We start from the raw sequence: 12969 nt of genomic DNA, 5'->3' as shown, positions 1-12969 counted from the left end.
ATGTTGGTAGCGCTCCTAACATTCCTCTGGAATTCCTCATTCTTGCAAGCAAGCATGGCCGACGATTGTATCGCACGCTGGGTACATGATCTTCAATAAAGCATGTACAAATTATGAACTTCAGCAACGAAAAATTTGCATGACACTTCAGTGTAAAAAATACATGGAGTCACAAAATAATATGTTCGGGTTAAATTAATATCTCTTTTGTGCGAGATCTTAGAGTGAAGCTTTTCACATGACATGAGATTCTAGATTTGCACAACATTGAATTGTTTGAATTTTAATTGTTTTCTCATTATACTTTAAAAATAAAAAATTGATAAGTTGCATCTTGGAACTGACGCTGGAGGAGACGCTCATGACTCAAGGTCAAACCTACCAATAGAAAAGTGAAGTAGGAGTGGTAGTCACTTTATGGTGTAGTTGAATACAACTGTCTCACCATTAGGTCAAGCTATAAAGCTTGTATGTACCAACAGATGTCTAGTGTATTGAACTACGAACATTGATGGCGAAACTAGCAGTGAGACAACCTCGGTTCACCAGACCACCATTCACCACTCTACTTATTCCATGAAAATACATAAATAATATTGTTTTTTCGGATTTCTCTGCGTCAATATTTGAGGCAAGATTCTCGAATCTCGATGCTACGATCAAACCTTTTTTAAATGAAAATCAGGGACGAGACGAGCAGGACGTTTAGCTGATAGTAATTGATACGCCATGCCCACTTCAATGCAGGGCCGCTCAAGATTATTAAAAAAAACCCAACAATTCTGAGCGGCACTACAACTGCGCTCATCACCTTGAGACATAAGATGTCAAGTCTCATTTGTCCAGTCACTAGCTACGGCCGGCGCCCTTCAGACCGAAACACAGTAATTCTGTACACATACACACTGCTTCACGGCAGAAATAGGCGCCGTTGTGGTACCCATAATCTAGCCGGCACTCCGACCTCCTGCCTCCCACTGGTAAAGCCTGCAAGTGGAAGGGTAAGGGTGATCAGTTGTACGGCGAGGCATTATGGGGGTGATTATTGGAATAGCGATATTCTTAGAAAATCTCGTCGTTCACAGCCTCGGTCTCCAGTCGATAGTTTGTTCATTGGTAGACAATGAAGACCTCTTGTGGTCGATCGGCGCACACGTATGTCCTTATTTGAGACATGAGCTACGATGACATCATGATATCTTCTCTTCCTTGTTCAACCGATAGGAAATAACTTATGACAGGTGGGAATATTACAGACAGAAAACAAAACCCAGATCTTGAAGGAATTATTTATGTCCCACACTACCTACGAACTTGACTTATATTAGCGGTTTTACGGTACGGTACAATTGGGAGCACTATTATAATTGGGTGAACTTGATATCGTCTCCGTCTTTTATTCCATAATCGTTTGCGTAAGTAGTAGGCACATATTAAAGAGGTTACAAAATACAAATGGATTCATTTTTCTTAGCAATTTTTCACATCTCTCAGCGCTACTCTCGAACGAGCGCGACGTCAGCGCTGACCGTCGGTCGAGCACTAAATCCAGCCTTATCATTGCATTTCTTATGTGTGTTCTTTCCATACTTGTGGGATGATCGTTTTTCTTTTTCAGACTGCCAGCACCGTGGCATCTTACGCTATTATTGTGATCCAATTCCGTATGCAACAGTAGCTCCTGTGCAGATTAGTTTCTATGGCAATCTAATCGTTGAATTATGTTCCTAATTTTGAATTTTTGCATTTACTAGTTGCCTCTTAGAGTGTTATCCCGTTTAAATCTGCGAGGTCGATTTAATTATTGTTTTTTCAATGTGTGTCTTAAATAAAACCTTCAATGTGTGACAAATGTTTTATTGAAATAATTATGATGAACTATTTACTGTCTGTAATAGCAGATACAAACGAATTTTAAACCATTCAAGAACATTATTGTGGCGCCCTTCCGAATAGAAAAACTGTACAATAATAGTTGCTATCATTTTTTATGCAGCAGTGCTTAATTATACAATTATATTCATTGTTTCACTTTCTGAGAATGACAGTGAATGTGTATAAGAACAATAGATGGTCTATTTTATGTCATTGTCATAAAATTGATATTGACAGTTTTTCAGCAGTAATTCTCATTATATGTTAGGAGGGACGGTGTTAAATAGGTTTTGATTAAGGCAACACTGAAATCTATAAATAGCACCCAATAATTAATACAATAATTCTACTCGGAAGGGCGCCATCAATCGAAAATGGAAACATTTAAGAGCACAGCATCTAAAAATGCTCTCCATTCAATGATGTATTCATGATATAAAAAAACTATGGAAAATGATTTCAACTGGGTGACAATATTAAGAATTTCTGTCTTTATGTCATGTGTGACAGAAATTGGAACATTGAGCGGACACTTTTCCTCGGAATTGACAAAATGTGGTAGGTGAATGTTTAGAGGGGGAACGTGTCCGCTCAAGGAAACAGTTTTCATTCTTCGTGGGCGCGGTCTTCGTCCCTGCGGCGGTTGCGCTGCCGGCGGGCCCACCCGTCGCGGGGGCGCTCCCCCCTCTGTCGCCCTTCGCCCCTGGGGGCGCCGCCCCGCTGGAAGAACGAGCCTTGCTTCTCGAAGATTCGCTCGTTTGAATCCACAAGGTTGCCCACCTAAAATATTTAATTATGGTAGTAAGTGAAAACATGTTTTAATAACACAAAATATTGCTATTTTTATAAATATGCAATGCTGTGTTGCTTATCAAACAAAAGTAAATGAATACAGAAACGTAAGCAGAGAACATAATATAAGAGTATTAAACAGAACTGAATTGAATTGAATCAAACAAAAATTAAAAAAAAATTTAAAAAGCTGTATTTTAAGAATTAATAATAGTGAAATAGTAATATAACACTAGATCTTTAAATAAGGAGTTCTACATTAATCGCGTGACGTTCTTAGCTCCTTACTCTTTACTATCATTAATATACCATTGTGCTGGTGAATGATTTGAAAGCATTAAAATTTGAGTTAAATTAGTACTAACATTCCTATTTATATAATTAGTATTATTATAGAAGTATATATTAAGTATACCTTATCAGCAAGCTGCAGAGCCAGTGCTTGCATTCTGGTGGGTTCAGACCGATGCAGTATAGCACACTCGCTGGGGTCATCCAGCGAAGCCAGCAACTCCTCGTTGATGATCATCTTGGAGACCAGAGAGTGCACGCGCTGGCGAGGCAGCTCGAACATGTCCGCCAGCGAGCGAAGCGATAGTGATGCGTACACGTGAGCGTACGTAAACAAATACGTGCGCAGAGACTCTTCACGGATCAAACGGCCCAGCATAGCGCGAACATTTTCAGCGCCGACCATCAAATCCCAAACCTATTGAAAATAATATACAGTATACAATAAAATGCTCCAGTGTTTTGTGTGTTAGGTACAACGCTCCATCGAAACACGGCGTACTTGTCTGCGTAGCGGAAATCAAATTAGGATATTATCCGCACTATCTGGATGTATGGCGGTCCTCCACAGTGCGGTTTTCTAGGAACTTTATTCCACGTACAACAAAGCTGTGAAATGAGCTTCCTTGTGCGGTGTTTCCGAGACGATACGACATGGGTACCTTCAAAAAAAAACGCGTACACTTTCCTTAAAAGCTAGTAACGCACTTGTAATTCCTTTGGTGTTGCAAGAGAATGTGGGCGGCGGTGATCACCTAACATCGGGGAACTCGTACGCTCGTTTGTCCTCCTATTCCATAAAATAAATAAACGAACAGTTGATATTGCAAATAATAGGAGTTAAAGTATGATATTGGCGTTTTATTGTAGGTACTTCGAATTGACATAGAACCTTAATGGTTGGAGATTTTTGAGTGAAACTATTCACATGGCACCTATGTAATTCTTTTAAAAAATGTGCAACATTCGATTATCGAGTTTCAGTTCTTTTTTTTATTCAGCTAAGACAAGAAGGATGGATACTTCGAAAGTTCGAGTGATTTTTGAATACTGACGCGGAACTAACGCCGCAGAAACAGCACGCAATATCAATGTTGCCTTTGAAGAGGGGACTGCTAATGAACGAACCGTGCGATTTTGGTTTAAACGAACTTTATAAATATTTTATGACACACGATAATATTAACACAGACTACTCCAGTTCTTCTTCGTCATCACTAAACGACAAAAGTGTTTTTCGTTATTTTACTACAATAATGACACCATTGTCAAAAACTACCAATTCACTTTTGTTTTGGCAAAATTATAACGCGTTTAGAGTATAAGAAATACGCTTAAATGTAAAAGAAAGACATACCTTTGCGTTCATCTTCTCGTTGACAATAAAGTTCAGACAAGCGCGCCAGTCACCTCGTCTCATGGCCCGCGCGGCGGCTACTGCGTGTTCCCTCATAGACTCTGGGGGTCCCACTAACGCCTGACGTTCGCTCGCACGCAGATTTTGGTAGAACGTCTTACTGATCATCCTACGACGGGCGTCAAACTCATGCGCAGCCATATACGGGATCTCAATCAACATCGCCGACACCAGATACACACACTCCAACAATTCTAGATTTATGTGCATATGGAACGGCATTTGCCGTTGCTTCTCAATCTTCTCCTGCTCCTTGGAACGCTCATGCTGCCGCTGCGGAAGAAGCCCTTGAGCAAGAAGTTCCTTAGGCTTTCCTGTCATCATCAGCTCAGCCAGACAACCATGAGCCTCCTTTACGTTTCCACGGCGGAAAGCACACAGCCCTAAGTTGGCCATAGTCCGATTGTACAAAATCTGCGTGCTTGGATCGGAGTGCTGCACATTCTCTTGTAGATGCGACATGAGAAGCAGGTCACGGGCTTGGAACCAATTGTCGTGTAACGCGTGGTGATAGATGTGCGAAAGAATGGCTCGTGTACGGAGACGATCAGAATCATCATTAGCGTATATGTACTTGCAGAGATTCTCCATCTTCTTTGTGGATGTCTCTTCTCCCGCGGGAAGATCTTTCTTCACCGCGCGTGGATCAAACTTGTAATATAGATGATCGATCTTCCGCAGATACGCCCGGCATATCTCTTGCGGTGAGCCATCACGTTCAACGACTTGACAAACTCTATCAATTAATGCGGAAACTCTCACTTCGTCCTTCAGCCTCTCCACATATTCATTAGAGTGAGGGTCACACTCCTTTAGAAGCTTTGTGAACTCATCATCTAATCTTTCGAGAGCAGTGAGCACACAACCGCGAACTTGGTACGGTGGTGTCACAAGTTGTTCATTCTCTTCGGTAATATTTTCACTAAGCACCATATCCGTATGTGCCAAGAGGATGGTCACCATAGCATCTACATTCTCAACAAGTCTGGACCAGTATTCTGGTTTCATGGCATCTGAGACTTTTGGGTTGTAATCAAAGAGGGCTGCAACAGTGGCCGCTCGTAATTTGAGTTGTAATGCATCGCCGAGGTTGTGCTGTTGGGCAACTGTCCGTAGTTCATGTAACAATTCCAGTTGTGCTCTCCTATCGGTACGTTTCCTACCTCGCGCTGCGCTGATCTCGCCCAATTTTTTCACAACCAATGCGGCATCGATATCGCTGTCCTGTTGAATATTATATCATCAATATGAAATTATATTTGGTTAGTATAGTAGGATTCACGAAAGATAGATAGCGTAGGAGACATTTTTAGATCTACTTGGGATGAGGGGTGAAACGCAGGCGGAATGCGTCAAGACCTGAGCAACGCGATTGGTTGATAGGCCGCTCAGACGCTATTGTTGCGCTCCCACTGCCCTCGAGTAAACTTTAAAAGAAAAGTGTTTCGTTGTTGGAAAATCACTCTGTTATTAAATTATAAAAATCCAACACGTTTACTAACACTTGTGAGACTTAACATCTTATGTCTCAAGGTGACGAGCGCAATTGTAGTGCCGCTCAGTTATTTTTGGGTTTCTCCTGTCCTGGGCTGATACTACCTCGATGAAAGGTAGGGCGTATCAATTACCATCAGCTGAAGGTCCTATTAGTCTCTTATTTTCATAAAAAAAAAACAAAAAAAAAATTTGGAAGAATCTCGCGTGACATTAGGGCAGTGGGAGGGAGTTGAGGAAAATCTTACGACACCTCACCAAGGGTTGGTCGGAAAATTCTGGAAACCAGAATAAACTAGTAATTGTGTAAATTTTCAGTTTTACCTTAGCAAACATCTTAGGCTTATCGGAGGTGGCGGCCCCTTTACGTACAGTCTCCCACTCTCCACCATCATCAGCTTGATCTTTCTTGCTGACTTTTCCGGCTCTTTCTTTCCTTTCTCTCCTCGCCCTACGTCTATCTCTTTCTTCATCTTCGTCTCTCTCGGTGGTCCGCTTCAAGAACTTCTCACGAAGAGTGGCTGCGCCACGAATCTCATCATCAGAGCTTGAACTGGATTCGGACGAGCTGGAGCCCCAATCCATGGAGTCTGAAGATTCGTCATCCTGAGGCGGCGGTCTGCGGGGAGGTTCCGGTGAACGACGTGCTCTTGGTTTCTCCTTTACCTTTTCTTCCTCATCAGATTCGTCCGAAGAAGATGTATCTGAAGAAATAAAATTTTACCATTTTAACTGAGATAAACTTAAAAGAGAGATAAGTAACAAACACAAAGCAGTGCCCGATCGTTACATCGTATTCAATGTAGAAACGATGATTGAACGAACGAAACATTTTTCGATATTATCGGTCTAGCCCATAGGTTCTCAACGTGGGCGATAACGCCCCCTTGTGGGCGTTTGAGACTGTCGGGGGGGCAGAAGAAGACCCAAAGAAAATTAGGGGCATTGAGATGGCGCAGATGGTTAAAAAATATAGTCTAAAAACGCAAAAAAATACACAAAAATACTATAGAAAAAAACATATTCTCAGTGGGCGGTGAGCAAAATAAGGTTGAGAAACTATGGTCTAGCCCTACTCTTAGTTGAAAATGTTAGAGACGAATATTCGAATTCGACAAACAATCAAACGTCACTTTTACGATAATCTCAACGACACCTACTAGGCTGTCGTTGCTATTATCGTTTCAAGTTGTATAGATATATTTGCTATACAATATACATACTTAATAAATAAAATTAAAATAATTATATGTGATTTACTATTCAACACGATTTATTTACTACCAAGTAATTTAAGTCATTTTGTTGATCGTTTATGCGTAGAAAGTAGTGAAAATGGCCGCTTGAGAAATAGGAAGTCAACGAGAAGGGTTGAATTACTTTTTTTTTCATTATAATCCACAAGTTTTGTAATATTTTTCAATTTTAAATGGTCATATTATATTCATTACATAATTTTTGAATATTTACATTTTGTGTAAATGATGCAAAATGGTGCTGCAGAGTCTGGCATGGTTCTAAGCGCCTAAGCTATGTTTTGACTTCTGACACTTAGCAGCGACATAGCACAGATTATACATAGTTTGCGCATAATTCATTCACTCTAACATCGTAAAAAAATCAAAATATTAGTCTATGGTTACGATGTTGTTACGATAAACGATATGGTGCGATATATTCGTGTTATTATCGTATCGTTCCGAATTAAAGGTTGCCGATTTTGCGAGTAGACCTAAAGTCTAGCGCGGATCTTCGTCCATAAGGACACATCACATGTCATTTCTGTCCTCTCTTTTAAGCTTTTTGGTGGTCAAATGCGCATCTAATATCTTTGGAATTTATATTACTAGGCTTGATTATGTTTTCTTTTTAGTTGTTTTAGTGTATGGAATGTTGGATGTAAACATTCATAAAATATAAGTTTTAATTTTCCAATGCTAAGTAAATGACAGTGTGTCGCTTCTATCACCATCCTTGTCTTAATGAAGAGCGAATTCAATAACGGCCGTTTTCAGTATCCTTAGTTTAACTTACTAGAGATAGACAAATCTATCCTTTTACGCTCACTTACATTTCAATAACCTATCGACAGATAGCATCGGACTATAACTATGGATAGATAAGATCTTGTCATTAAACTGTGATAGCAATGTATCCGTCTAGACTAAACTAGAGATACGTTATTGAAAATGGCCGTTAGTCGTATATAACAATATACAACACGGCCAAAAACACGTCTTATTAAAAAAATACTCGTATTTTTTTTTATATCTTCGTCAATTATTGTTGTTGAAGTGGAAAGGTGTATTTACACCCCCTTATTCATAATAGTCTGCTAACTTAAAGCATTGCTAATTCTCACTCTGTCTTCTTCTAATGACCTAACTCAGAATTAGAAAAAACACTCCTAAGCGGCTGTTTAAAGTTAGCGGACCATTATGAATAAGGGGGACAGTGTTTATATAATATATTGTGATAAAATAACGATTGTCAAAGTTAAGTATAACTTTAGTATGGAATTGCGTTGCTTGTATTGATATACATACATATGTACATAAATGGTCTACCTTTAAAAATTAGCAGCTTATTTTTTCTCTATCTCTTCATTACAAAAGTAGCAAAAACAGATGAAGATAAGTTTCCTCCATAATAAAAAAAACATCAAATGACGTAATTTACACATTTTACTAATAATACTATTACTAATTAATTAAAATATTATAGGTATGTATATAAAATAATTAAACCTCTTGAATATTTTACGAAACAATAAACAGGTGACTATTGTGACATGTAATGTCAAATTAAAGAACAAAACTGGTTTATTATCATTAGGCTTCCTTCAAGCACCTTATCATGAAACTTATTACAGCACCTAGCTCCGGTAATCCAAATTTGGTATTATAATAAAGCAATAATAATTCTATCCTTAATAAGATTCCTGTATACATAAATACAGAAGAACAACAAAATATGTTTCAATTTGCCCAAAAACAAGCAACCAATCGCAAATTAAAGATTTGTCTCCGCTGTGCTCAAACTAGATATCGCAGGCGTATTCGAGTCTCGAACAATGTGTGACGTTTACATGCACGTTCTGTTAAACTTTGCTAATAATTGAAACTAAAATGCTGGGTTGCATAAATAAATAATTCATAATAATTAAACCAATACAGATTTGCTTCGTGTGTGTGAAGACTATGCAGAAAAGCATGGACTTAAATATAATGTAAAAAAAGCATGCTGATGGTCTTTGCGGCAGGCGGAATTTCTCCGAGCTATGTACCTCCAGTGACGTTGTACGGTATAGAGCTGGTGAGGGTGCACAAGTTCACATACCTGGGTCATGTGGTTACAGCAGACGTGAAGGATAATTGTGACATTCATAGAACGCGGAGGGCGTTGGCGGTTAGGGAATATGTTACCTCGCAGATTTGCATGATTCACAAAAGATGTAAAGATCACGCTATTCAAGTCATTCTGTCAGAGCTTTTACACGTGCAGTCTGTGGGTTGACTATACCCAAGTCTATTAATGCTCTCCGTGTCCAATATAATAACATCTTCAGGATAATGTTGGGACTGCCTCGGTATTGTAGCGCGTCTGTTATGTTTGTGGAGAACCGTGTCGATGGTTTCTCCGCAATCATACGGAAAAGAATCGCCTCCGTTAAAAATAGGTTCGAGAGGAGTCCCAATATTGTTTTGAAGGTGATAGCTGACACACAAGACACCGCATTGAAAGGGCACTGTATGTCTGGTTTAGTTTGTAAGTTTATTAATTATATCAACTAATATAGAATAAGTTTTTTTCTAACATAAATGTTATTTATTATAGTAATTTCTAACATAGGTTAAGACTGTTTCACTAACATTTATATATGGACCTATTGGTGTCTAAAATAAATAAATAATAATAATAAATCCGAGTCATGGATGTTTATATTATGTATTTATGTATGTTTAAGTAAGTATATTATATTAAATATATTGTTGTCTTACAACCCATAACACAGGCTATACATGCCTAATTTGACAAGGTAAATTGTGTAAAAAGTGTGTCAATATTATTATTATAAATAAATGCAAACTTTGTAAAAAAAACAAGATATAAAAAAGACACTCGGATCACGTATCATCAGTTAGTATTTTGTATTTTATTAATTTCAATTTAAAATAACACGAAGCATACATTACAAAATTTTAAAGATGCCATTGAGTATCAAAATGCCATGTACACACATTTTTAGGTAGTGTGGTATCTTATAGCGACTAATATTTTTCTCAGCACAGCTCTGACTTTCCTTAACTTCCATATGCAAATCTTCAAAAGGAAAGATCCTTTCATTTACTGATACATTATTTTTTTTAATCAGAGACAAACAATTAGCATAAGATATTATAATAAGTTTCTGTAACTGAAGTCTTCACAAAATCATGAGATGATTTTGTCCAAGTCTAAATTCACTGAACGTGAAATTCACAGAGCTACAAGATGAAGCGGTTAAAGCGTAGTATACCGTAGCACGAATGAAGAGGAAAAAAATATTGTAGTTGATAGAGCTGTAGTCCACGATTATAATGCTACCACTCTTATTACGAGGTAATGCACTGTTCCAGAATATCATTATAAATTACAGTTTAAAAATTTAATATATGTCAATTAAAAAGAAAATAATTAATAATAATAATAATTTATAGCAAAGAGCCTCGACCATCATCTCAAGAGGCTCTCACTTAATAACTGGATAAAGGGTCAGTTACAGGAAGCAGCTGTTTTGGGAATGGCACACATCATGCGGAAGTTCCTCAGTCTGCCGGCCTAACCACAGGCGGAATTGTCGTGAACCAACACCGGCAGGACTCTATTTTTTATGTTTATATTTGTAATATTGTTTTTATAAATATGTTACATATATAAATGTAGAAAATAAGATGAAATTGTAATAAAGAGAATAAAAATTTAAATTCAGAAAATTATAACCTAACCTCAAATTATGACATTTTTAAGGATTGGGAAGGTTCCCCCTTCCCGTCCCTAATTTATAAATGGAAAACGCCCACAAATCGGTTCTTGTACTCGCCGGGAGCTGCTGAGGCATTCTATGCTTGCCTCATGTGATGCGGTAATAGTTCTTACATAACATAACTTAAGCAATTTTTATAAATTGTAGTTGTTAGAGCTTTGCTCCATGAATATAGTAGTACTTCTCTTATTACAAGGTAATGCAGTTTTCAAGAAAATAACGAAAAAGATCTATTGACAGTTTTTAGTGTCCCACAGCTACCTTCATCTAGCATTTTATTTTGTAATTGTCAATAAAACACAGTGAAATGAAACCTAAAAGATGGTCTGGGACAGACTAGATGGCTTCATGAATAATAAATTACAAACCAAATAAGGCTAGAGTTCTAAAGCCAGTTAAAAAAAAACCAGCACTATTTTAGCCATCCATTAGCAGCCATGCCAGCGCTAATGTAGCATTTTGTTTACCCATTTTACATTAGAATTATTTTCGTTTCTTGAAAAACGTGCATTACCTTATATTAAGAGTAGTAGCATTATAATCGTAGACTCTAGCTCTATCAAGCATAATATTTTATACCTCCTAATTTGTATGATGAGATACTAAGTCCAACCCTGGCAACATTCCTGTTGACTGAACCCATAGCAAAAATTATGGTGCCAATATTTCCTGATGTAAAATTCATTGTGCTACTGCCCCACAATTTTCAAAACAATGCCTCAATGTAAAACCAAAAGACAAAAAAAAACTAAAATGTAACCTACTCAGTGTTTGGTTTTCAAATGTCCAAATTGTTTTTTAAATAACTGTATTACAAATGATCTGTCTAGAAATTAACTGATATTGCAACAGATATGTTTAGATTAACTTTATTTTTATTAACTTACCTTTTCTTTCATCGTCATCATCGGGTAGATCGGGATTTTCTCTAAACTTGGTGATTTCCATGTCAAAGTCCTTGGCATATTTCCTCAATTTTTGTCTTATGGATGTCAGAGCTTTGCTGTTACCTTTTGACATAGCTTTCCTAGCATCACGGTCATTCCATGCAGTAGTTACCCAATCATCTAGCTCAGTAAGAGCCCTAACAAAAAATCTAGGAGCAACCCCATTCTCTTCTTTTTGGATTACAGATAATGCACGTGAATATGCCTTTTGTAGTTCCTCAAAAGAAGCTAATGCTGAGGAAAAGTCCTTAATCTTTTTGTGGTTCCTCAGAGAGTGAATAATGCCCTCTAATTCTTCATATCTCTTCTCTTTTAAGGAGCGGACGACCCGCTTCGTTTCCTCCTCATCATCACTAAACTAAAAAACGATATTTGTAAGTGAAATAATAATGGAAGAGTTAGTGATAATTTGTAAAGTACTGTGGGATAACACTAAAACACGTACCGTGTAGACAGGCGCCGGTGCGCGTACAATTTGCTCTTCTTCTGATGAAGTTTCCGACTCAGAGTCAGTTCCAGTAGCAAAAAATCGACTCATTTTGTAATAAAACTACAAACACACCTGTAAATAATTAGTGTAAGTCAAGTAATTCTAGAAATATGTTGCAAGAGAGGTTATCATTATAAATATACTGTAAATAAGTTCGACAATACTACCTTTATTTAAAAAATAGCTAAGAACAGTGAACTTAAGTGAATTACGATTTTCATTAAAAAACTTGTAATTGTTAGAAATAATATGGAAAATTTCTTATCACACCCCTGTCACACACAATCCACGAAGCTAAAAGCTACCATTACCTATCAAATTGAAGTTGAAGATAAACTTGGAACTTGAAAGACAGATAATAATTGACAACTGACAACCATTCACAGCGAAAGTTGAAAGTACATTTTCTTTGTGCCAAGAGAGAACTAACAATGATTGATAGTTCATTCCCCATTGTAAAAAGCTGTAGTAAACTACACTCGCAGCGATTATGAAGCCTGAAGAGCACACATTTTATTGAAAATTTTCTAATTTCGCATTCTTTTGTCAAATACATCTAGTAGTGCAATAGAAAGAGACCACATGCGGCAAGAGACTTGGGATTCGAATATGTAGCCGTTTTTTACGCGACTCTGCG

The 12969-nt window shown here is 37.7% G+C and overlaps 1 protein-coding gene across 1 annotated transcript; it reads right to left on the bottom strand.

Moving 5' to 3' along the window:
* Nucleotides 1-1841: 1841 nt before the first annotated feature.
* Nucleotides 1842-12664, bottom strand: LOC126974008 (eukaryotic translation initiation factor 3 subunit C). The gene is made up of 7 exons (XM_050821364.1): nt 12500-12664; nt 12288-12404; nt 11783-12200; nt 6194-6573; nt 4316-5599; nt 3083-3376; nt 1842-2655 (listed from the first exon to the last, which is right to left on the bottom strand). The coding sequence occupies exons 2-7, from the start codon at nt 12378-12380 to the stop codon at nt 2482-2484; spliced, it is 2643 nt and encodes an 880-aa protein (XP_050677321.1). The 5' UTR covers nt 12381-12404; nt 12500-12664; the 3' UTR covers nt 1842-2481.
* Between the last annotated feature and the right edge of the window lie 305 nt (nt 12665-12969).

Source organism: Leptidea sinapis, chromosome 31 (assembly GCF_905404315.1).
Source record: "Leptidea sinapis chromosome 31, ilLepSina1.1, whole genome shotgun sequence".
Lineage (NCBI taxonomy): Eukaryota > Metazoa > Arthropoda > Insecta > Lepidoptera > Pieridae > Leptidea > Leptidea sinapis.
Note: the sequence above shows the minus strand (reverse complement) of the source record. Positions and strands in the feature narration are given on the sequence as shown.